The sequence below is a fragment of the Nipponia nippon genome, unplaced genomic scaffold (genome assembly GCF_047370975.1).
Source record: "Nipponia nippon isolate SJK-2023a ecotype South Korea unplaced genomic scaffold, ASM4737097v1 scaffold_6, whole genome shotgun sequence".
NCBI lineage: Eukaryota > Metazoa > Chordata > Aves > Pelecaniformes > Threskiornithidae > Nipponia > Nipponia nippon.
This window is the reverse complement of record NW_028262380.1, coordinates 14,553,277-14,579,877: the sequence shown is the minus strand read 5'-3', so window position 1 is coordinate 14,579,877 and position 26,601 is coordinate 14,553,277. Positions and strand designations below refer to the sequence as shown.

The following is a 26,601-nucleotide window of genomic DNA, read 5'->3' as shown; positions in this document are numbered from 1 at the left end:
AGCAACAAAAGCCATTTTATGTCTAAGTGTCTGCCACACTGAAACCTACAGGCATTTAAGTGTCAATGGGAGCAATACCAGAGTGTTTGAGCATAAATTGGTTGCTTCTGGGTTTCAAATCTCCAGAGGTCCCTTCTATTTACAACACTGTGGATGCCAATTCTTCTGAAGCACCGGGTAAGAATTATTACCAAACATGAGAGGCTAGGTCAGATGGACTAAAAGTTAAATCCTGTATTTTAAACGTTTTGGTTGAGGTTTGCTAGGATTGCTAATAAACAGTAGCTATAACAGTGACTGTGTTTCTTAAGAACTGGACATTGGTGTTTAATTTGGGCCTCAAATATGTATCTGCTTTTCTAATGACATATTATCCTCAAGCAAATTTGTAGACTTTGTTTGATGAGGTGAATTCCACTTTTCATTACTGACAGTCTGCATGTAGTAGACATGGTAGTGAAGCCAATGTGCTGGCTGGAATACTATTTTAAGTAGTTCTGTGGGGTTTTTCTCTTGCTTGGTTTGATGAAAGAAGCTATTGAGGAGAAAGGAAGTGAAAAACTTGGGTACACAAAACAGCAATTCCTTTGCCTGTTTACTAGCTTTCAGCTAGAATATTAATGCGAGTTCATCACAGTTCAACTGATATGGAAGGGAAGAAATCCTTGGGGAAAAACATAGTCATTGCTATTGGGGATTTAGGTAGGCTTTACGCAAATATGATCCCATCCACATCTTCTGCCTACTTTCAGGGACTGTGTAAGCACAAAGGTATCTAAATTCATACCTATCCTGGCCTGGCTATTTTAGCCACTTTCTAGAAAGTCTCTTTCATGGAGAAAAACACTCAAAACAAAACCAAACCCCATTAATGGAAGAGAAGACCAAGACTAAGAATTCCTCCTAAACAAGAGGGGTCAGACAACTACAATGTTGAGGATTCATTGCCTCAGTTACTCAAATTACAGACACTATTTTTCAGCCATTGGGCCCATTTTAAAGAAGGAGAAATGGGGTTCCAAATGCAGAACTGCTGGAAATCCCCATGGGGAAGGACATTTTAAAACTACAGTCACAAAAAATTGGTTGGTTTGTTTCTTAAGGGATCTTTTCAAGTTATTATCAAAGGCTTTTAAGTCTTGTAGGCTGTGCTCAAGAAAAAACTCTGAAAATCTGAACTGTGGGCTCTCTGTACCAGAGAGAGAAACCCCTGTCCTCTTGGATGATGCTTTCTGTTCTGGTAGAGGCAGGAACAGGAGGGAAATGAGTCGTCATTACTCATTCCTCCATCTAATGGATTTCTTAGTACAGCTGAGATAGGGTCAGTCTTCAGGTCTTATTTTACTCAGAGGTCCTGTAGCCCTCAGGGTCGGTCAGGGCAGGATGGACACATGACAATGGCTTGTCTGCTAGACTGACCTGCTGAGGGGGTGTAGTTTGGACATGTAGAGCTGGGGCACGGGAGTGCTTGAAGAGCACAAGATGTACTGCAGAAAGAAGCTATGCTATGTGTATGTTTACACCAGCTTTAGCAAACAGCCTGAGAGTGCTCTGCCAGAGTGAACACGTTTGCCCTGACTGCATGTAAGTCATGCATCCCCATTAGCTCAACCTCAGTCAAGCCCCAATATTCTACCTCTCATCAGGGCTTGCTGCTTCCTCCTAAGTTCAGCTCCACAGGTCCTGGGTTGAGGCAGCTTGTAGCAGAGGCAAGAACTTGGTTCTCCAGCAGCTGATGCCAATCTAAATTGGACTTTCCTCTCCCCCCAGCTGTGTGACTTTGCCTCCTGCCCTGCCACTAGCACAGAGGCAGTTGTGGAGCGAGGTAGTGCAGGAAAAGAGTTGTCTGAAAATGAGCATCTTTTTGCAAAGGATGGGGTGGGTATGTTGGCCTAGGTGGAAAGCAAGAGTGCAGCAGCCCCACTAGATCAGGTGAAACTGCCTTGAAACCTCTCACTTGCCTGAAATAGATGCAGAAGATGGCTGCAGAGCATTGCTGCCTGCTCTGGCATGGATGGAAAAGGAGTTGTGCACACCAACATGTCTGTCACCTCAGTACCTAACCCTGGGGTGAGGAAGGCAAGGATCATGTCTGCAGGACAGATACATAAGGTGAGCCAGATGACTTATCTGACAGCCTGCTCTTTCAATGCTTAACTTACTGCATCAGTCTCTAAAGCATACGATGGGGAGAGGGAAATGGCTTAGGGAGCCTGGGAGCTGGCTGCTAGCCAGGAGGAGAGCCCTTGAATGAATAAAATATTCTTACGTTATAGCTTCAGCTTCTTGTTAAACACTGACCAGATGGTTCTAAGTGCTGGCCTGTAAACCCCTTCCCACAACAAAATCCACTGCACATGGGAATACTTGTTTGTGAAAGGGGGGAATTTACAAGTCTTGTGGTGCTCAGCTCCTGAACTGATGGGAAACATCGAAGGTGTGGTATTAAATATCAGCCATGGCAGCATTTCACCCGCAGTGCTGCTAATGCTGAACCACGAGTGAAATGATGTGCTCCACCTGGTACCAGCAAGTAACCATCTACTAGTCATATTCACCTCATATACACTTCTATTTTAATTGCCCAGCATCTGTGCTATCACCTTATTCCCCGTAGCCTGACAAGGAGTTAAATTACTTCACACTGTAAAATGAGGCAAGGCATCATGTCTGAAGTTAATACAGCATTCTTGCTTTAAGGTCTTGAGGTGGACTCGCATTCCTTAGGGGGGACATACTTCGTAAATGCTTCTGGAAACCTTTTCTCAGCTATAAGGCTGTGGATCAGACTTAGTCTGTGCTTTCTCTGGGTAAATCAGCAGCAACTCTTGGAGGGTTGCCTTGCACCTCTACTGATGTTTTTAGGAGCGTGATTTGCTGCACTTCACAAAGTGGGGCAGTGTGGGCTTGAAGCAGTGCCTCCCTCCATCCCACCCAGGAAATCCTCATTCCTGAGTTACTTATCCAACAGAACAGATACCTGAGCTTTGCAAAACCAAAAAGCCAGCTGCCCATGTGAGCATCAAAGAGAGATTAAATGCTGCCAAGAAGATGAGAATCTTCTACCTGAAATGATGTATCCATCCTTTGTGACAACATTTAATCTCCCTTTGTCCCCCACAAAAAGAAAAATAAAACAATTTTCAGTTGCTAAAGCTTTAACAAGCAGGTCTAGTGAGAAAAGAGGAAGATTCCAGAGTCACTGCACAAGCACTCCCATTGCATGCTGTAATTTGCTTGCTGGGGCAAAACTCGGCAAAGATCCTTGAGGGGGGGAAAGCAGATAGTGGAAAGCAAAATAATGGCTGCTTCACTGGTGTCTGCCTGCCTGCACTGCAACAAGATGCAGTGAGTCATTGGGTTTGAAGGGAAATGAAAGGGTGGCGATTTTATTTAAGAATATCAAGTTTTCAATGATGGTCTATGCTAATGGATAATGTGAAGGGCTGAAATCCTAATTCCAAGGGAACAGGAATAAGTGACCTCTTTTACTTCACTGAGGTCTAAATATCACCCCAACATTCAAGAAAACGGGAGACTTACTTTATTGCGAAGACACTGTCATCTTTGCATACATTTCAAAGAGCAGCTGTGGCGTTTTCCTTGATGCTAAAGGTCTGCATAGCACTGATCTCCCTTGAATCCCTTTCCAAACAAAGAAGTTAAGGGAAATCTTAAGTCCTTCCAATTTCAAAGAATTTTCTTCATTGATTTAAAAATTAAGCTTTAAGAGGTGTGGAAGAAGTAGCGAGAACAGAGAAATCTGAGCATCTTCGAAGATCAATTCCATAGGATGTATTCATCAAAAGGAAAAAATAAACAACCTTCTGACTGAGCATGAAATAGAATTTGACCCTTTTTTTTTTTTTTTTAATCTGAATACATCTTATGAATTCGGTAATGCAGAAAGGATTGGATGTTCTTTGCAAGAGCTGGGTTAAACCTCAAAACCAGGCTGGCTTGTGAATACAACTAAAACACCCTATTTCAGCTTTAATAGGATTCATTGCTTGTTTCCCCATTTCTTTCTGGCCTGAATCCATTTTGAGAAAATGCAGTCTGAACCTGATGATAACAGGAGGATATAAATCTATTTTAATTAAAAATAGACTCACAATCCCCTAAAGCAAGACAATAAACTATTGTCTTACACTGAAAATAAGCTGACCGGATTTCTGGATGACAAACCTAGGGTGTTGTGGAGCAGGTGCTGTGATGTCTTATCAGAGATTGGAGGAAGAATGTTTCACTGACAAGAGAAAAAGGTTTATTATGGCTTTATATACAAGTAAGCAGAAATATCTGAACACAGCATGGCTGTGTGGTAAATAATTACATGTCTCAGATTCTAAAATCTAAGGGGAATACTAAGAAACTTCAGTTTCCACAGACGTCTATCTGAACAGTATTAGAGACATAGCTCATTTAGAGATCTACTAATATTAATATACTTGATAAATATGCCAAATAAAAATCACTGTGAAAGCCACCCATGGTGTTAGGTAATTTGGTGTGCTAGGAGTGTTTTGACAATGTCTCTCAAGCTAGAATCCCTCTGGTCTTAAAACTGTGTTAATCAGGAAGGGATGTGGCCATTGCCAAGTGTGACTATGCCCAGACCTGATTTATTAACATTGCTTGTGTATGAATTATCCTTCTTGTAACTTGAAAGCATACATGTTTGCACAGCGAGGATGTTTCTGTGGGGAATACTCCTTTCACAAATATATGTGTGGGGGAAAGAAGGGAAAATTTGCCAATTCATGTGTTGAATGAGTGTGTGTGCGTAGAGAGAACTGTTTAACATCCATCCCTGCCTACCTACTGCTTTCATTCCTTATGTTGCCACAACAGAACAAAGCCACCACACGGTTTTGTTCTCCCCACCCTCAAACTCTGCCAACTTGTATTGCAGCCGGAGCCGCTCCTTGGCTGTCTTCAGCAGCTGCTGGAAGTGGGAGTTCAGCTGTGTCAGGGTTGCGTCTGTGTTTGCTCTGGATCCAGCAGGTATTTGTGTGTGTGCTGAAGTACGGCTGGCGGGAAATCCCACCGAAGTCAATTGGATGCGTGTGCTTAAAGTCCATCACACGCACAAATGCTCTTCTTTGGGACTGACACCTGCTGATAAATGAAATGCATTAATCCCATTACTGCTCCATATCAGCACATGAAACCTCTCCTTCTGGCATTCTTGGAGAACTGGATAACTTCTCTGTATGACGTTGTCATCTCTTAAAACGCGGTTTCTCCTGCAGCAGTCTGCATGAGTTGTGCTGCCCAGGGTGCTGGTGTGAAGAGGACAAGCATGGGGGGTGGCATGGGGAGGTGCAGGAGAGCTTGCTGGTGGCTCATCAGACCACAGAGCACTTTTCCCACTGTCCTTAGAAGGAGATGGAAAAAGGGGCCTGGCAAAGGAAGAGTTGGAGCCTGAAATAAACAACAGGGAGAGATCTAGCTTTGGGAAAGGAAAGATGGCATAGTGGGAGGAAGAGTAAGGAAAAGGGAGCTGAAGAAAATGGAGACAAAGAGATGTGGAGAAAAGGACCACTGATGTGGGCTGGAAGATGACCTGGCAAGAGAGGAATGAGACTGAAGGGAGGGTGAGACAGAAATAAAGGGGGTCTGTGTAAGACTTTTGGAAGAGGGCTTCAGTTTGACACTGCCTGAGGGGTGCTCCTTGGTGCAGGAGAAGAGAGCAGACCTGTGACTTGCAGGACAAGAGAGACAGAGACTGGGTGGGACAGCAAAGCAAAATAATTTGCTTCAGGACATACAAGAGCTGAGTGACAGCTGAATATCCTGAACGCTTATAAACACGCATGTCCTGCCTCTTCTCTCTGTAGGGACAGTGGAGGATTTTGGTTCTCTCTATCAATAACACTTTGTTTCCTTGGCAGAAAAGGGATGACTAGAAAGTCAGGGAGCAGGTGGAGGCTTTTTTTCCCCCCTGATGGTTCTGAGCTGGTGGAAATTTGTAGCTGGATCTAAAATTAGCTCCAAGGAAGCCTGGAAGGGAAATGCTGTTGTGAGTTGCGTTTTCTGTATGATTTCTTTCTTTTGTTTGTTTGTTTTTTTTTTTTTTTTTAGATTTCATTTATAAAACATGAGGGAAAAGACAATGCTTTATGAGACCATGGAACTAGAGTCATCACATTCTAAGTGACCAAAGAACAGAAATTTTTGCATCTGTTACTGTGAAGCATTTGTTTTTGCCTACATCCATGCCAGGTCCTTGAGACAAGGAAGAAGTACCATATGGGTCTTCACAGCAACAGGGAGCAGAGCTGATATATTGTGTGTGAGGAAGTGAAGAAGTATGAGAAGGGGGTGGGATGGCATTTGGAGGCAGGAGGACTGCACAGACACATTTGCCTGGTCCAGGCAGGAGTGAATCCTCAAAGGCTGTTCAGCGTCTGGCTGATGTCCACAAGAAAGTTTCTCCACAGATCTTGCTGGCCTGAGTCACTGTAAGGCACATGAGGAGGGCAGTGCTGGTCCCATACACGGAAGTGCCAGTAAGGACATCTCCTCTCTCCAAAAACCAGGCAGAGAAGGGTTGCAGACGCACTTCCACCAGAGCCTGGCAGTTTTCTGAGCTTAAGCCTGTCTTCTTGGATGGATGATTCTTGGAATTGGTTTTCTTCTGTCCTAAACTTTATTTTTAGATAAGCGTTCCCCCTTCCAATCTCAAGTTTTATCCCTGTCATCCACTGCTTAGCACAAGGGTACTGCTAACATAGCCTGTTTTTCTTTGCTTTGCCCAGCACTTGGCACTCTGAGCTAGCCATAAATTATACGTATTTTCGTTTTTCTGTCAGATCAGTGCATGGGCCTGCAAGTCCTGCAAAATTTTCTCTGAATTGCTAGAGCAATCATTTCACAAATCAAGATACGCAGCAAGTAAAGTCCTTAGTGATGTGTGTGATATCACGAATTCAGTAATCAGAACAGGACTGTTTCAAGTCACACTTTTGGATAAGGAAAGGAAAAAAGGAAGCTTTAAGTGGCAGAACTACAGTCATTCAATAACCATCCTCTTTCCTAGAATAAGATTCTCCATCTTGCCACTAGTGTGCTGTCTCCAAAGCAGAATTAATCTCTTTGCAAAATCCTTATCGCAAGCCAAAACCAATTAGGGGAGACAAGAGTAATAGTTTAACAGAGGACTGCTGTGGTGCACAGGAATCGGTGAATTGTCCTCACTTCAGTTGTTGCAACTTAAACTTTGCAAAGGTTATCTTTAATAATTATATTTGAAGGGAACTTAGTTTTATGTGGATCAGTTTGTTGGATTACAGCTCAAGTTTTGTTTTTTTTTTTTTTTTCCAAAAACAGAGCTTTTAATTTTGTCCATCTAAATCATGGTATTGCTAGACTCATTCAGACTTTGACCTGGCCTTACTTTGGAGCTTTGAACATTGACCAGACTCAAAGGACACAGTAACACTCCAGGCTATACAGGCATAAGCACGATGCCCAAAATGGCGTCTCTGAAAAGACCTAAAGCAAGAAGAAGATGAGGTGGCCTCCTGGCTGTGACTTTTCATAGTTTGGCCTAGGCTACTCTTCCCTCCTGTGATGCTCAATAAAGCACGTTGTTTTTTGTTTTTTCTGCTGCGATATGCCTTTATTTTTCTCTGTGGTCTCCACCTCTGGGATGCCTGACTCACTGAGGTGACAGGAGTGTCTGGGGTTGGGGACAGTAGAGGAGGGAGGGAAAGCTGTTGCACTTGTGTCATAACAGCATTGAATTATCCTGTTCTTCTGGATGTGACAATTCAGAGATAGGATTTCTAATTTTCAGAAATCAAACCTGTCTCAGAAAGTTCTAAAGTGGAAGTCAATCCATCCATTAGTTTTTTATTAGATATGCTGCTTAGGCCGCAAGTTAATTTGATAGGCACAGTGGGACTCATCTCTGTTGGTGGTTGTAGAAACTATCTGACAGAGTAACAGTTGTGCAAATGCCCTATTTCTTGCCTCACTTACATATTTTTTTTTTAATGCTAGAACACAAAATATTCTCTAAATCTTTTAAAGCTGTTTCTGTTCTATTACAGTGGGTATCAATTTTATTCATGCTTTCCTGACAGTTTCTATTACTTTGATCCAATTTTTGAGATGCTTGTGCCCAATCTTCTTCAAGGTAGAGTGTTTAACCCTTGGAGAGTTTGGTGCTTAGGCATACTGGATAACTTTTCTGTTCAGAATAATCTCTTGAATTCAAAGGGACTAATCAAATGATGTTGTTCATGCCTACATACCTGCAAGGTATGGTCCAGTTGCGTGATTCCTATAATGTATTGGTCTATGAGGTATTGCTAGTACTCATAAAGGTTAATTTATGAATATGCCCCTGTATGATTTCAGTTAGTATTTATGCACTTGGAGAAACAAGACTTTGATTTCCCTAGATATGAAGAGATTCATATTCTTCAGGAGAGCACCTTATGTAAGTTTGCTGTTGTTATCCTCTTACTGGAACAGCATGAACCATTGGTTTTAATAAGGGGATTAAGTAAAATAGGCACACTTTACTTGGCTACATTGCCTGGGAACACATTTCCATACAAAACTGTTCTGGAAGATCCAGTTAGGAGCTCATTCTGTGGTGTGTGTTTAAATCCATTCCTACTCAGCATAATATTTACATATAGATTTAATGAATGCCTATCTATCTGATTTGTTGAACTGAGCCCATGGTCATTAAACAAGGTGGTAACAGGTGACTACATTTTGTTTGGTGGGCCATCAAGCCCTTGTATCAACAAACTGTTCCTCTTAGTGAGGGAGAAGATATCACATAGGCTTTAGGAGCATCAGAAGGCTTTTTGCATCTCTTCACATCCCACACTGTCAAGAGGTGGTGATAGTTCTACTTTTGATATCTCAAATCTCTTCTTTGCAGAGATTCAATTAGGAATTTAATTTAAAAAGGAGACAAAAGGAAATAGCGTCTCTTCCCTAGAGGAATATTCCTAACACAGAGCGGTCACAAAACAGAAGGGAAAAGGAAGTGATCAAGCATGGGAAGGCAGCAACTCCTGGAACAACTACCAGGGTACAGCCTGTTCCATACTATCAAGTGCTGGTCAGCTCTGTGCCTTGCACAATAGTTGGGGATTTTTTGTTTGTTTTTCCTTTCCCAAGGAAGATGACTTTCCTTCAAATAAAGATATTATTCAGGTTTTCCTCCCTCCCCTTCCTATGACAGAAACAACTGTTTCTTCTGTTGAAAGCTGGACTTAACAGAAAACTATTTGCAAGAGTAGAAATTAGCAAAGAGCTCTTGTAAATGGAAAATCCCAGCTGAGTTGCTTACAAAGATTGTCCTTCCTTACTACTGAAAATATTTTTCTGACCAAGTCTATATTTAGTCCTTCTGTCAGAGAAACTAATAGTTTGGGGGAAAAAGTTGCAGGAAGAAAAAATGCACTAGTGGAGTCTGTTATGTAGACTAGCTTGTAATAGAAACCTCTCCCTGCTGAGAACCAAATAAACCTTTCAAATACTTTTGGTAGAGCTGCACTAACCTATATTCCTTAGTGCTGCTCAATAGGACCATGTGCCTGCAAAAACACATGGATGTAATTGCAGAATCGCAGAAAGGTTCAGATGTGGGGAAAGTCTAGTCCACCCCACATGCTCAAAACAGAACCAGCTAGAGCAGGTTGCTCAGGACCTTGTCCAGTTGCATTTCAAATATCTACAAAGATGGAGACTGCTCAACTTCTCTGGGGAACCTGTTTCGGTGTCTGACCACCCTCACAGTAAGAGTGAGTGGAGGAAGCAGAGGGGAAGGATCACTTCCCTTGACCTGCTGGCAGCAATCTTCCTAATGAAGCCCACGATTACCATTTAGCCACAAGGGCACATTGCTGGTTCATGTTCAATTTGGTGTCCACCAGGATCTCCAGGTCCTTTTCTGCAAAGCTGCTTTCCAGCCTCTTGGCCTCCAGTGCGTGCTGGTGCCTGGGGTTACTTCTCTCCAGGTGCAGGACTTGTACAACAGGCCAAGACTGTTGGCCCCAGTATCAACCCTTGAGGTACATCACTAGTGACTGGCCTCCAACTGGACTTCATGGTGCTAACCACAATCTTTTGAGCCTGGCATTTCATCCAGTTTTCAGTCCACCTCACTGTTTACTTCTCTAGTCTGTACTTCAGTTTGTCTTTGATGATATTATGGGAAACAGTATTGAAAGCCTTTCTGAAGTTGAGATAAACAACATCCATTGCTCTCCCCTCATCCATCATGCTCATCGTCTGGTTATAGAAGTCTGTCAGGTTGGTTAAGCACGATTTTCCCCTTCATAAGTCCATACCAACCACATCCAATCACCTTTTTGTCCTTCTTATGTTTGCAAATGGTTTTCAGGAGGACTTACTCAGGCATGGAGGTGAGGTTGACCAGCCTGCAATTCCTTCTTGCCCCACTCAAAGACAGAAGTGACCTTTGCTTTCTTCCAGTCCTTGAGAACCTCCCACAATCACCATGACCTTTCAAAGATAATTGAGAGTGGCCTCACAATGACATCAACCCTCAGCACTTGTGAGTGAAACCTGTCCAGATCGTTTAAATGTTCCTTACATGATCCTTGCCAGGGTAAGTTGTCTTTGCTCCAGACTTTCCTACTGGTCTCTGGGGCCTGGGATTTCTGAAGACTGATCTTATCAGTAAAGGTGGAAGTGAAAAAAGCAGTGAGTACCTTTGCTATGTCCTTTGTCACCAGCTTCCCCTCCCCTTTCAGTAGTGGGTCCATGCTGCTGTGGAATGCAGGTCCACGTACCTGTAGAAACCCTTACAGCCCCTTGCCAGATTCAGCTCCAAGTGGGCTTTGGCTTGCCTAACCCTGTCCCAGCATACTCAGACAGTGTCTCTATATTCCTCCTGGGTCTCCTGACCCTGATTCCACCTCATGTGAGCTTTCTTTCCATATCTGAGTTTTGTCAGGAGCTCCTTGGTCACCTATGCAGGCCTTTCGGTGCTCTTGCTTTAGCATTGGTAAAAACATCCTCTTTGAAAAGCTTGGAGCACAGGGAATGTAATTTCAGGGGGAATAGATTTACTATCTGCAACTTCCATAATATAATAGGATATTTATAAATTGTGTTTTGGGGGTTTGATTTATGGGAATTGACTGAAAGGATAAATGAACACAGTTTTTATGAGGTGTACTGTTTTCTGCACGTTTGGGACAAATTTATCTCTTAGAGTTCATGCGTCTTCCAGCAGAGATAAATTAAACCCAGCAATAAACTTTTCATACTCCAGACTTACAGAGACAGAGCTGATCCTCTTGCCTTCTTGTATTACAGCAATCTTCCTCCAATTTATCCAAAACTATCTTCAGTATCAAGTAGCATCAAAATGTGTCTGACTATTGTTAATAATAAACCCTGAGTCAGCTGTAGAGAGGCAGATTTCAAAATCAATGAAGCTAAGTGGAGTGGAGAAGAGAAAAATAGTCCACACAGCAGCTTTCTGACTTTGCAATCTGACTTGGTGAGTAGAAGTTATAAATTTGTGGACAGATGAAAAGCAAAAATGGTGAAATGCCAAAAGCTTGATTGTGAAGCCTGTTTGACTCAACCAGCACACAGTCTCTTAAGGGGGAGCCTAAGTTTACAAAAAACCTAAGATGAAACGTGTGAGTTATTGTTGCCAACTTCACTGTTTTCACTGTAAATGTGCTGTTAAAACGTATGTTGTACTCAGCCAGTTTCAAAAGTTGATAGCTGTGTTTCTGCTGGGTTTTTTTGGTCCAGCTCATGACTCAGATGCTGAGACACAGTGTCTGTTTTCCAGATTGAAGCAGTGAACAAGGGTTACTTATAGCTTAACAAATCAACTTGCTTCAAATGGTAATAATAAAAGACTACCTAGGGTTTTTTTTTTGATCTATGATCCATGCAGACTCCATGCATAAGTTTTAGCATGGTACCAGCTCATGTAAGAGTGTGCATGATGGGGAAGTGCAGGATGTTTGTGGGTGTATCTCCTGCTGCAGGTCTCCTTTTGAGTGTTGAGCCCTATGAGATGGCATGATCCCCACCATAGCATCGTGCCGTGGCTGTTCAGCTTCTCTGTGATGGAGCAGTAGATCTGTAGCCAGGTATCTGTGATCACTGGAGTCAAGGAACCGAGAAGTTGCAGCACAGAAATGCTCCTGCACAGCTGCATGCCCAAAACTGGGTGTGTCTTGAGTCTGATCACTACCTATGAGCAAAGGCCATTGCAGTTTGGCCCAAATGAACATAGTGGATGATTTAAGGAAATTTCTGCATTCTGACACAGTGCAGAAAAGGGTAGAATTGAACCTCTGCTTTGAGAAAATTAAGAGACCCCAGAGTTTCTTGTCTCATCTCCATGCCAATAAGAGAAGAAAGTTGGAAGAGAAATATCATCCCCACTCAAGTCAGATAGGTTTTACTACAGAAGGTAGCAGAACCAATGCACCAGGAATGCCTGATGAGAACAGGCAATGTAACCTGCATGGCATAAAGGTATTTTACAGCACATGACTAGGTACCAAGCCTGGACCTAGGCTTTGGGTAATCTTTCAGCATAGCTGACACATGGATAGTTCAGTGGGGCTTTTATTTCTTTTTTTTTTCATATGTTTCTTTTATGAGAGTTCCCCGATGAACGCATCCTACAGTGCATCCAGTCCTACAGCAATTGCACCATGGCAGAACATACCATTAACTGCACTGCATATTTGTGTAAAATCTTGGTATTGACTATTCTACGTAGTTGCATAAAAGGAAATATTACTTCCTGCTAGAGCTTCCCATTTACTAACATCAATTATTTGATCTGATCCGTACCCTGGACTCTTGATAACGTACGCTGACAAGCAGTAGGAATCCCACTTAAAATACTAGTGTTTGTAACACTACAGTTAAAACTTGAAAATGTTGGTTCCTTTCCCTCATTTTTAAATTAGAATTGTGGACTCTGGTCCTGACAGGCCTTTTGACTTTCACCAGCTGTTCAGTGGTGTTATTGTACGAAATTTCATTTGACTGCCCAGGTGAAATAGAGAAGAGGGGTGGGCCCTTGTCATACAGCTTGATGTTTGACTGTAAACATGCAAAGTGCATGGAGGCACTTTCATTATACTGTCTCAGTGGTAGTGGCTGCAGAATGGGCTTTTGAAGACATTAATAACAAATCACAGTGCTTTTAGAGACCTGGGTTAAACAATTTGTTAATGTTCTGCAGGATTTAAACATTTCTTAGGAATCCAGGACTGTTCTCAAGTTATTGTTTGCTGCTGAATTTTGGATGATATTCTTTCCAAAAAGCAATTTGTGAAGTATATTTTGCTGTGACCATCAGGTCTTTGCTTTTCAATATCCTGTGTCCCATATAAGCCACTGTGAGATACATGTTACAGAGAATAGACTGGCCTTTCATTGACTTGACAAGAGCTTTACCAGGGAGGAAATATTTCTTCAAACCAGTTCTGGCACATGTAATAAGAAACCATTTTAAATTTGGACCACAAATCTAGCTTTGGTCAAAAGCTTGCCAGGCACAATGAAATAGTAATTCATTTGATTGTTGTGTAAAATGCTATTGTCAGTAAATACAAGAGCCACTCCTAGACTATGTGAGGGTATGTGGCTAAAGGCAGTGCTCAGAGTGCTGGAGAAGGAGGCTCAAAAGGTGTATGCTTTATTTTTGGCACTGTCATCAATTTGCTGTCTGATCCTAGGCAAGCTCTTTATGCCACAGTGTTCATACACAGATTCACAAAACCGCATTCAAATAACTAAATAAGCAGTCTGATTTAGAGGCATCAATGGCTAAATTTAATAATCTCTTTCTGAGTTGTCAGAGGTATTATGAGGTGTAATTAATGTACATAAAGCACTTCATGATCTTTTCTTTACCTGTCTACATCTTTACCCAGATTTTTATGCCATGCTGATGAACAATTCTAAGTTGAAAGTAATTACTGCGTGTATGAAGAGATGACTGAGAAAGCCTAATAGCATAATTACCCTTATCAATAGATTTTCTTGAGAGCAACTCTTTGTTGTCCTCCTTTGAAGACAGTGATGATTAGAAATTATTTTATTTGCATCATTTATCTTCTGAAGACTATTTTATGAGTATGTAAGTGATAAAATGCCATTACAGGATACTGGAGCAAGTCTGATGCATTTGCAGGTGATTGAGGAAAACAGTTTTGCAGAAACTGAACCATCTTTCTTTGAACAAAGGTGCAGGATGCTCTTGCCTGGCTCTTCCTTCCCATCCCCATTGTATTCCCTCTCTTCAGCCAAAGTGACTGAGGAACCCTTAGGATCAGATAAAAACTTTTGACCCTGAAGATCATGGCAAAAAGACAAGGCTTATGTCAGGTTTATCTTGGGCAACTGGATAAGCCCATTTGGTCTTACAAGTGCTGAGCGGTGAGTTGGGGGGTGGAAGAGGGGGAAGATGTGGCTCTGACCTTCTGCCTGCTCTTTGTGACCATGGTGGAAGTTTGCCCAGCCTTGCCCCTCCTGCAGACTGTCATGCTGTGTCATTCTTCCTTTTGACTGTATCACTTCATGATGTTTTTTACCTTTAATGCAGAGGATTTCAGGGATGGCATATGTACACAAGGCTGCAAGTAATCTGGCCATAGACTTTCTCCTAGTGTCCATACAAGGCTTGGCAAAGCTCAGGCTGCAGGCTCCTAGAACTTCTTCAGCGTTACACATTCAGATCCCTAATAAAAATGAGACAGTAGCGTTTAAAGGGGTTAAAAGTGCTGAGTGAAGAAAGGTGTTACATAAATGCAACTGTCTGCTGTACCCCCAGAAGCAGCTGTGGCTTAGCCCAGCTCTGAATTGCACTGCTCAGTCATGGGCCAGGCCCAGGCTGTACAACCTGGTGCTGTGTAAAGGCTGAACAAAAGATACTCATGACATAACTTTAGTCTAGAACTGAGTTCGTAGGTCTTCTTAAAAAAAAAAAAAAAAAAAAAAAAAAAAAAAAGGCTTGTTAAAATTTCAGAGGAGGACACTAAGGCAAGCAATACACTACAGCAATTAAAAGACAAACAGAACTGCTTGGGGGCATAATATGCAAATAATTCTCAGATGTATGTCTAGTGACTGGAGTTATAAACCCAGGGACAGTTCCTATTCACTAGAAGAGAGTAGCTATAGAACAGCCCGAGTGTATTTCTTTGCTTCATTGACCTGGCCTCTGTGTCCTGATCAAGGAAAAATTTTTGATAAACAGCCTGTTTCCCAAGCTCACATCTTCTGGCTGTCTAGCTGTCATAAGAAGGCAGCAACAGCCAAGCACTTACTGGACTTCAGAGAACTCACAGTGGAGAAAAATAGTTTAAATTCTGCAACTGCAGAAAAAGCTTCCTCTGTATTAAACAGTGGAAAACAAACAAACAAACAAACAAACAAACAAACAAAGTTGCGATCGCCAAATAACATTTTTTTCCCTTCCTAGGTCATTAGAAGTGCTTCTATCTGACCTTGGGTTACTAAAGATTACATTCTTGCTTCCCTTCTCTCTCAATAGGAATAACACCTTTCTGACTCATTTACCCAGTACTTATCTTATGGGAAAGTCATATGGAAACTGGGCAGGTTTGGAGTCTGTTCCCTGGACTACTTCAGGGTTTGTGTTTTAATTCAATAATAATATGAAATGTGTTAACAATCTGGAAAGCACGGCTTTTTTCCCAGGAGAACAACTGAACTGCTGCGCTCCAAAATCAGTCTTTTATTTAATTGCTCAGTGTTAGGACCATTTCCAGGTATTGAAACATGCCTGGCTATACTTGGAAATTGTTATAGCAGTTCTGTGCACAGTTTTGTCTTGAGGCAGATGCCACTCTTCCAAACAAGTTTTGGATGTGGTCTGGGAGACACCATTGCCAAAAGCCAACTTAGCTGCAGCCACCCTGGTTAGGAAGGCAAGTGTTTAGTAGTTAGGACATTAACTGTTTCACGTCAGAGAGTGCCAGAGAAAGGTGCAAAGACATTTAATGTAAGGGTCTAAAAGTAACCTCGTATCCTCAGTTGTGCCATGGCTCAGTTCTGAGTTCTTAATTACTGTCACTTTGTAGAGTCCATATGAATTTAAAAAATGTGATTCCTCATTGCATAGTCTATTCAAAAACTGGTGTTGACTCCAGTAGACTCTATATCTACCTGTACAGCAAATGGAGCAGCCATTGTATTTCAGTATCTGTTGTTTGTTTTTTTTTTCCCCCCAAACGTTTTCTTCATTATAGAGTAGTAAGGCCAACTTGTACTGTAACTTTCTACATTCATCTTAAAATTTAAATAAAAAAGTATAACAGTGTCTCCAGACTCTTGGAGATGATTTTTTGTTTGCAATGTCAGAACATCACTGATAAATCTTTCTTTCTACACTACTTGACATTGATAAAGCCTCAGCTGGATGTCTATATTTAACTTTGAACACTGTGCTTCAAAAAGGGTGGGAACCAAGTGGATAGAGCTAGAAGAAAGGCAACAAGAAGGGTCATGTTTTCCAGACCTCTGATCAGTGAAGAAAGATTGAAAGAATTGGATTTGTAGAGTAGGGAGAGAGTGACAGAAGTTTTCAAATGTATTAATGTCTGCTGCAAAGACAAAAAAGAACAGCCCAATCCACATTTCTGTGCTGAATAAAGCATGAAGCAATGGACTTAAATTTTGACAGGGCAAATTGAGTACCAGGTAAAACTTTGTAACAAAAGGAGGGTCTGGAAAGGATTGATTTCAACTGTTGTGGGCTTTCCAGCATCAACTTTTTCTTAAAATCTTTCAGGCAAACCACTATCAGGAATGACCTGGGATAGCCAGGTTAGTCTTGGGCTCAAGGGATGCATTAAGAGGTCTCGAGTTTCTTTTTTGTTCTATGACTTTGGCACTTTTTCTTCTGTAAGGTTTGAATATTAATGAAGTAATGTCAATATATTTCAATCTATTGCAAAACATCTTTGGGGAGGTTTTTCTTCTGTTTGGCTTCAAAATTCTCTTATCTGTCTGCACACATCCTCTTTACAGACCTGTGAACATGAAACAAGATTTCAGGGTATATATGTGTGTATTTATCTGTCTTCAAAAGATATATTTTAATTGGTTTTCTGTTCATTGCTATATTATTTATCTGAGGATATACATTTACCCTATGCTGAGGAAACATAGACTATGAAATATCTTTTGATAATGAGATCATGGCTTTTCTCTGGACATTGTCTCTGAATTTTGACTTAGCTACCAACAGCTCCCTTGCAGACAGTTTTTTTTTTACTCTGGCAGATTAACAGTAAAATCTTGGGTGGCACAGAGTTCCTGACTATAGCAATCCTAAAAGAAAAGTATGAATCCAAAAAGTTGCACAGATAAAGTTAGTAGACCTTGTCCATTCTAATTTTCACTTGCATTGCCATATACTCCAAAAATGAGAAGATTTTAATGTGGAAAAAAGTACTGGTTAAAGTACAGCGGTTAAATGTTTGTAAGGTAACATTATTTACAAGACCTTAGCATTGTAGCAAATTTTTGGAAAATCTCTGTCAGCATCCTGTTAGCTCAACCCACAGATGCCATATAGATAGGGAAAGGTGCAATGGACAAATGGGCACTCCCAAATCTGGTGTTTGGACAAATGTTCCGCTCCAGAAAGTGTACAACCTAAAAGTTCAAATTCCTCCCCAATTACTGTTTTTTCTTTGACTTTTTTTTTTTTTTTAAAAGGGATTTCATAAGACCATGTTTAATTTATGTGCTATTAATTAATAGCAAGTCACATGTTATCCATGGAGCATCAGTGGAACGCCGTCACCTTGGATCATCTAATTATCTGCTTGAAGGCTGCCATCTTTCCTGACTTGGAGTAGTGGCTGGGGATTAGACATTTGCTAGCCCTCACCCCTAGCCTGCTTTCACCAAAAAACAGTGTATGAGGAGTTGAACGACCAGAGTGGCTGCTTAAGGAAAGCCTGTGTGACTGATACGGGAATAAAAGAGATGAGAAAGGAGCTGGTTCTAGTAAAATCCATAATATAAGTTTTTGGCAAAATTGGAAATTAACACCTTTGAATAATTTTGCAGAGACAGTGTCCAAGATCTACCATTTTGACTGGCTTGGGATTCCATATGATAATATGAGGGAGAGCCTAGCAGTCCTAGGACCACTCTTTAGTGAGGCTTCTTGCAGATGGAGAGAGGTCTGCAAAAGGAAACCTAGTGTTAGGATTGACTGCTCCTTCCAACAAACCTCCTTCAACAGGCAAGACAACAGAACAGATGCTTTGCTTTTCTATAATTCTTCCCTAATTATCGTACAAACTGAGTACAGTTTCTTAATGATGTGCTTTTAGTAATATCCTGCACTAACTAGGCAAGACACCAGTTGACAAATTACAGCAAATATGTCTTTCTTAATCCCTTCATGGTCTCGCTGTTGGCTGGGGCCTTAATGAGCATGGGCTGCTGTGCTGCAGGAATAAATGCTCAGCTGTGTGAATGGCTCCACTGCTCCTTATAGACCTGGTATAACGGTAAATTAAAAAGTTGGTAAACTTACTGTCTTACTGAAAGGGAGAAGTGAATTATTTCTTGGCAAATTAGAAGTGGATTAGATCTCTTTATCAGTGTTTTTTTCCCCTGGACTGTGACTACCTGGAAAAAGATGCTGTTCATAAAAAGGGTTCATCTAATCACAAATCTCATTAAGACAGTCTGAGTGACAGCAAGTTACTGTGAACTGAAAGAGCATAGCTTTGCTTTCAGCACACTTTCCATTAAAAATGACATACGAGATATGAAGAGAGTCACAGCATAAACCACAGGGAATACACTTGGTGTAAAAGCACACCAATGACCAGACAAATCTGATTCTGGGAATAAAATATACAGCATCTGCAAATGGAGGATAGGCTTTTAAATTCCATTCAGGTATGTACAGTCCCCAAAGCATCTAGTTGCTTTTCTCAGCTTCTGCAGAAGTAGGATGTAACAGTACTGAACTGAGCTGTTGGTAAGTAACCATGCTAAGAGTGTATTGCAGACAGAGTGTGTCCTTGGCAGTCATGAAAAGGCTAAAGTTACTAACTAAAGAAACACAAATAAAGTAATGATTTATATTCTATTTCCAGTTCCAAAGAATTCTTGCAATAAATTTTGTCCTAAAGAAATTAGGCTACATGTAATCAGCCTAAAGCAGGAGAAATATAATTGGAAGGTGGTTGAAAGAGTGGAAACATTATGGGAGAAATCCAGAGTTAGGATCACAAGTTCCATCAAAATTATTAACTTCAATAGCTATTAATGAGTTTCAACAATATTATTAACTTCAATAGTTAATAATAGCTTATTAACTTCAATAAAGCAGGATAAAGAGGAGTTATGAGAAGATCCATGAGCAAATCCTCATCAAATACTCGATTTCAGAAAGTGTGTGTCCATGCGACAGGAAAGAAGCAGGGGCAGAAGTGCCATGGTTACCTGCACAGACTTTAATCAAGGTCCAGCTCTAGGGATGGAGTTGCATGGGCTTCTGCAGGAAACGAAACACATGTTGCTCTGCAGTTTTCTTGCCAAGTCACAATGCAAGCTTTACAACAGGCCTGTGTTTAAAACCCATGACATATGGAGGCAAAAAACCCAGCCAAATATTAACAGCTTCTGCTGCCAGCTTCCAAGCACGTGTACCTCCCAGTCCCTGGGTTAGCTCGGCAAACACCATGGCCTGTGATGACCATACCACTCTTTCTTGCAAGGTACGTCCATGGCTGTCTTTGTATAAAGGTATGAAAAGCAGAGGCTGTGATGTGGTTTTGGTACTTGTATGGAAGTATATAGACCTTGATGTTATCCCAGCACTGCTTGCTTCCCAGGCGGTGGCTGAGCCCCTGGTTAGAGGGAGGAAAAACTTGAATGTAGAGTCTGACAGCAAAAGGTTCAGCTCCACCTGTATTTCTCCTTGAGCCAGGGAGCAGCCAGTGCTTACACATTCCCTATATAGGTATCAGGCTCCCTGCCAGCATGCTAATAGGTGCCCTTAGTCCAGGGTACGGCTGCTGCTGAAGGAGTTGGCCTTGGGTATGTCCAGGTGATGCAGAAAAAATGGTATTGGCATATTTAGAGTTTGTAGGATCTTATACAGAGGTTGTTGGCTTGGAGAGAAGAAGGATCCTAAAAGGCAAACTAAGCAATGATTTTTCTGATCGCAGGACTATCTGAGCTGTTGCACATTTTTGAGTTCAGCCTGGCACTAGATCGGATTGCTGAGCTTGCTTCTGTCTGTACCAGATGCCTGTAGAGACACCTGAGTGGAACCTCTGTGAGCTGCCCATGGGCAGAATGGCTCATCTAGAGGATTAGTAGGGTTAGCACATGAGGACCTCATTTTCAGGAGAGAAGTACAAAGTCTGACAGGTACATTCCTTGAATGTACACTTAGAATTGAAAAAAAATGGAAAGAAACCCACTTGTTTACTTTCTTCCCTCTGTATCTCTCCCAGGTTCAGAGTTTCCCACCCTTATTCTGTGGTTCAATGGGACAGAGAAATTTTCTATAGCTAAAATCAGATTAGTATTTTCTGCAGGACAGTGTAATTCCAAAATAAAAAAAAAAACTTCTTTTCCCCTCACACATTTTTTTTCCTTTGAGTTGTCAATCATTTTGGTTTATACCATCAGATATTCACTGGGATGACAGGATAATAGAGAAGCTGTGATTGTCACTTAATCCCATGATGACACAAGATGGGTTTTTTATAAAACACAGTGAGACCACTGACCAAGTCACCAGGGTTGGCAGTGCTGCAGATGAACGACCAGAAAATACTATACAGGAGAGAGAGGAACCACTTGCAGAGAGGGAAGGAAGGGATTCTCTGGGGTAATAGCAGCTACTTCCAAGAATACAAGGAAGATCCTTTCTATTCGTGGCACCAAAGAGCTGCTGTGTGTGTCTCATGTCTTGCCGATACTGAAGGGACCCATGACTCTGAAAGTATTATCTGGAAATTTTATTAATCTCAATAGCTCAGTATATGGGCTGTGTCTTAACAATCTGTCCAAATGTTTAATAGGCTTTCTGAGCCACTGCCTCATAACTTACATTCTCACAACACAGAAAGAGCATTTAAAAAAAATCCACTAATTTCATCAAAGAAATTGTTTGCAGTACGCAAAAATTATCCCAGTAGAAACTTGCACATTGTCAAATCATGCAGACACAGCAAAGTTTGCATTGCTATGGAAACAAAGCTAAAGATGGCTTATGCTGTGAAAAACAACTTGCAAGTGACTGTGAAAAGTAAGTTTATAAGAATGACACCTTTCGGCTTGATCTTGAAAGACATGATGTAACACAAGCATCTTGGGTTAGAAGTCTGTTTTTATTTAGTTTTCCACAGAGACAGGTTACTTTTACCTCTATTCTTACAAGTCTGACATCAAAAACTATCAGCATACATATAGGAACTGTACAGGTAGGGAGACATCTGCCAGTACAGAGTTACACTTCTATCAATCAAACACTTTAACAAAAACAAATGTGGTCCCTTCCATGCCCACCTAATAAAAGAAGAACTGCTAAGTCAGGATAGAATATTGATCATAATGTATTTTTCTTATATGAATCTAGTTATTCATAAAAGAGTAAAAAAAAATCTAATATCTAATGTTTAAACAAAACATACTTTATACATTTGGCGAAGCTGAAATGTCATACCTTGCCAAATGAAAAAATGCTCTCTAACTGTAGTTTCCCTCGCAGCTCAGTAGGTATGCAAGGCATGCAGTTCATTTCCTGCCAAGGCTGAGAAAAATGGGTAGGTCTGAGATAATATTGCTAGTGTGCTTGAAAAAGATCTTTGTTGTTAACATGGTAGTTGACCTCGTATACATATTTTGACTTCATCTCCTTGAAAATTTCCCAGGTACAACTTTTGGGTTGACTCCATTTCAGCTCTCAGTGATGGATGGCTCAATGGGAGGCAGAATAGCATTTTCCAGAGCACTACAGTCATCAGTGAGGAACACCAAATCCTGGAGAAACAAAAGAGAAGGCTAACATTTACAAGGAGGAAAGCAGGAGATAACACGGTGTTGAGAAGCTCAGGCCCTGATCCAGTTTTGCTTGTCAGGGGACAGGGTGGAGACAGAAGGGGGTAAAAGCAGAGACTGTCCCTGTTGGTGCATCTTGACCTACCCTTCTGCAGTAGGAGATCATGATGGTGTACAGGCTCCGGGCTTTTTCCTTCAGCTCGCTCACTTCAAGCACTCTCTCACATCTCGGGTAGGCCACAAACTCACGGAGTTTTGCCAACACACAGTAATTCTGCAAGGCACACAAAAGAGGTATGTGTAACCCTGCACGAACACAGATTTATGTTTCTTGTCCACCACTTACAAAATTCTTACTGCCTCTGTGGGAACCTTGAATTCCTCCCTCTATGTATGTGTAATCTTTGTAACCTTCAGTTAGGAAAATTCAACATCAATATTTCATAACAAAGATGTTTGGTCCAAATAAGTGCTTGGAAAAGTGCATAGGCACAGTTTTGGTCTGCCTGTTTATTTCTCACATGCCAATACAATCAAATCTGTTCCTGTAGTTGGTGGAGTTACCTACAGAATAGGTGCACAGTCTCCCTTTTAAAAGAGCACCTGATTTAGCTGGTGAACAGATTATCAAGATCTCACAGACATGATTCCTCTGTTCCTGTGCAACAGACAATTCTGTGAATGCCAGGCAAAATTTTTTTCAGAGTAATTTTAACCTCAGACTTTGCTCTAGCAAAATAAAGCACAACCAACATTAATTTCACAATGTCCTTGTGAAGCAGGTAAATAAATATCCCAGCTCTTGCTTTAAAGCAAGGGAAACTGAGGCACTGGACTCACATTGCTTGGTCTTTGCAATGAAGTGAGGCACCAGCAACTCTGGAATTGGGATCTGAAGGGTCCTGACTTGCAAGACTTGACGGTGTAGTTGCCTCTGGCAAAATGTATCAGACATCTCTTGGTTTGTCTGATATTTTCTACTTTTTAGTTACTCATTTGAGCACTGGGAAAAGAAGCAAAATATGTTGGATATCCCAGGGCAGAACACTATGACATAACCTATGTGTGCAGGAGGCTATTTTGTCTCTGCTGGGAGATGACTACTGCTGTCTTTTCTCAATACCACACTTCCATATCCTCAGGCATACTTTTTCTTTCTGGATTCAATAATTTAAATTTAAATATATATATATAAATTTAAATATAATATATATTTAAAACAGGAAAAGCCAGCAAGGTATTCCTGTACTTCTTTTTATTAAAACTACAGTGCAAGAAGCCACTCATGATATAAAATGAAGTAGATTTATTAGAGTGAAGAAAGTTTATTCTGCATTTCTTCTTTTAAACTATTATTCAAAGTTTTGTTGAACATATTTAACTTCTGAAAAGGCTCTGTCACAATAAATTAATATGGTACAAATGGTAATCACTTCAAAATATTGATTTCCTCATTTTTGAATTTTTAAACAAGTAACATCTCAGAAGCTCCACAGGGATTTTAATAAGGTTTAAATGAGATTTATTTTGGTCACTCATCCCTCTAGTTAATTAAGCTTTTAAAAATTCGTTTCAAACCACTCTTCTAGGGTACAATCTTAAGAGTTATCCTCTCTTTCCATTAGCTGCTTTTACTGCAGAGCAGTAAGAAAGAAGTGTGAAAACTTACATGTATGTCCAAGTACAGCTTGGGAAGCATCTCCACACATGAGTCCTGCAGGAAAGAAGAAAGACCTGTTGCAGTTTTGTTTAGGGAGAAACTTGTGTCAAAAGCAAGCAACCCACAGCATCTTTGCAGGAGTAGATTTTAGGTAGACTCACCACAGCTTTGGAGGTCTGTAACTCCTTAAAGGACTCTGTGATTTCTTTGCTCAGAGACAACACCCTCGAGTAGCAAGTTGGAGGGGCTGCATTGGCTAACAGGGCAGCAGAGAGCAGAGCAATTAGGCTCAGCAGCATCTTCATTGTGGGGATCTTGTCCAAAGGAGGAGGAAAGGAGGAAAAAAATCACCGTTAGTGGTTAGGCAGCTACTGGTAAGCGTCAACGAGTAAGTATGACAAGTCAGCCCCCAATTAAATAGTCTCTTGCATCAATGGGAAAAAAAAAAATCTGGGGGTGGTCCGATCAGCAGCTTGCTGCTGTTTTAAATTTCCTGCCAACCTATGAGTCAGAGCTGCTAGCACTTTCCTGCCCGGAGCAGGGAAAAGAGGGAATGAGGGTAACAAAAACAAACAGTACTGGCACTTTTCATTCCAGAAAAAAAGCAACCTAGTAAGCATGTCAAGCAACAGAAATATGCGTAAGAAACAGCACAGGGCTATCAAAGTGTCGTAGGCCTTGATTCTGTATATGCCTTTTTCTTGAGAACATAATGTACAGCAGTGGGGCTACATAGGTGGCAGATAGAGAGAAATCCTTCCAGAACTGGGGTCAAATGTCGGCAGTATCAATCAGACTTGCTTATCATCCTTAGTAGGTCTGAAAGGTTACCGCTATAAAGGAAACCTCCCAGGTCTAGTATCATTTTCTCTTTTAACCTATGCAGATGCTCACAATTTCTTAATCAAAACAATAGTGCTTGTTATGGCTGCTTGGGGAGACCTCTGTATTTACACATTTGTGGTCTCAAACAGAATGAATACATCTCTATATGGCTGTCATAAATGTATGAAAACTATTTTGCTTTCTGAGTTGAATTTATGAGGCTCTGTTCTTTTATTAGATGCCAGACGGAGCTGAGAAATCCAGATGCTGGGATGCAGAGCGTGAGGTTGAACATATGTTGTTCTTACATGTTAATTGTCCTGTAAAATGGAGGTACCCTTCAACGAAGAACTGGTTATTTCACAAGTTATCCCACCCCCCGCTTTTCAAATTCAGATTCTAGCTACGTATTAAGCAAAATAGTAAAGTATCTGATGAAGTACTGCAATCTCCTGGCATTGCAGTAGACCAGGAAAGTTCATCTGAAGGTGGGAGAAAGGAAAATGACTGAACACCAGTAAAAGAAAGGGACTTCCCACCAGCCATTTTAGAGAGAAAATCAGAGTCTTGAAAACTGGTTTTGGGGAAAAAGAAGTATTCTATATGTTACAGGATACTCTGACTAAATCCACCAAAACACCTGGAGGAAACAGGGAAAGAGAGCTCCATACTACTGTCTTGTTATATATTTCTTTGCTTTCATAAAGAATGATTGGTTTAGTAACATGAAGCGCTCCTCAAGGTTAAAGTGGTAGATACTCAGAGAGGAAAGAAAAGCTGGGAGTCCTGGCTGTGGGGACTTTAGGACTGGCCTTGGTGAATGGGCTGCTGGGTCTTATTTTCAGGAAAGGGAGTTGCCTAGACAAGTGAATGAAGAGGTCAGAGGAACACAGGAAACCTTCTGAGATGGCCCCAAGCAGCTGGATCATAATCTAAACACAGCTACCTAGTGCATGTCTAAGGAAAGGATGCTACTTACTGTGAGCCTTGCTGGTAAAGAAACAGGCTCTTAATCACCATCTCATCACTGTAAAGAGAAGCTGAGGGTAGGAGTGAAATATTATCCTTCTATCACATTCTCGTTTGGCAAGCTGCTAAAATGTAGTTGCTCTGCCAGAAGAGCAGTCTTCGGAACAGCATAAATGCTCTCCCAGTACAAGAAGTCAGCAACCCAGCTACTGCTAAGGATGGCTTCAAAATGAAGCATTTGCATTCTTATTTTTTTTTAAAGTGCAAGCAATATTCTCTTTCTTAGTATTTTACCTATATTAAGCCTACAGCGATGACTCAATTTCAAACTACAGTTGAATACTATGGATCATATTCTAAAAGATAGATGTCAAAGTGACTGTGACAAACATGGCCTCATGGCATGAAACACCAGCAAAACAACTCTCCAGGTCCTGTGTCCTGGCCATATTCAGGCAGCTGAAAGCTATTTAAAAATATCTCTCTCTCTTTACGATGGGATAATGCTAAAGAGGCCAACACTGATTTGGAATTACATTACAAACTGAGCTATACATTGGTTGCCTAGGGCCAGAGAGGCAAGCGCGTAGCTTCCTACAGCCTAACACAATACCCTATCTCCCAAGCTGGGGTGAAAGCCCCATGCCACAGAAGCCTCACCCAGTAGTCACATCTGAGGGAGCCTGGCATAAGCGCTGAATGCCACCTGTTGTAGTCACAGCCCTCAGCTCCAAGAAGACATCCAGAGGAGGAAAAGCTCAGCACTTGCATAGCACTGAGGGCTTATGATTTTTGCCCCAAAAGTGGGAGACCTGGAATAAATTTTTTTCTCAGTTTCTTAAGGTGTAGGGTGTTGAGTTGGATGGCCATGTTCTGAGATAGTAACAAAGGGAAGGGGGAGGAAAGGCCACCTGCCTTTCATGCCTTTGCACTTGAAGTCTGCCTGGCCCCACACTTGCAGCCTGCATACCCATGACTCTTGTCCTGAGAGGTGAGATTTGCTCAGCCCCACATACTTGCAGACATGCTTTGCCACTAACAGGCATGGGAAATGATCCACCCATCGAGTTTCTTCTGCAGAACAGGGA

At 41.3% G+C, this 26,601-nt stretch overlaps 1 protein-coding gene across 1 annotated transcript; it reads right to left on the bottom strand.

Moving 5' to 3' along the window:
* Positions 1-21,370: 21,370 nt before the first annotated feature.
* On the bottom strand, positions 21,371-24,123 carry CYTL1 (cytokine like 1). The gene is made up of 4 exons (XM_009471120.2): positions 23,881-24,123; positions 23,729-23,773; positions 22,205-22,333; positions 21,371-22,041 (listed from the first exon to the last, which is right to left on the bottom strand). The coding sequence occupies exons 1-4, from the start codon at positions 24,022-24,024 to the stop codon at positions 21,958-21,960; spliced, it is 402 nt and encodes a 133-aa protein (XP_009469395.1). The 5' UTR covers positions 24,025-24,123; the 3' UTR covers positions 21,371-21,957.
* Positions 24,124-26,601: the final 2,478 nt, after the last annotated feature.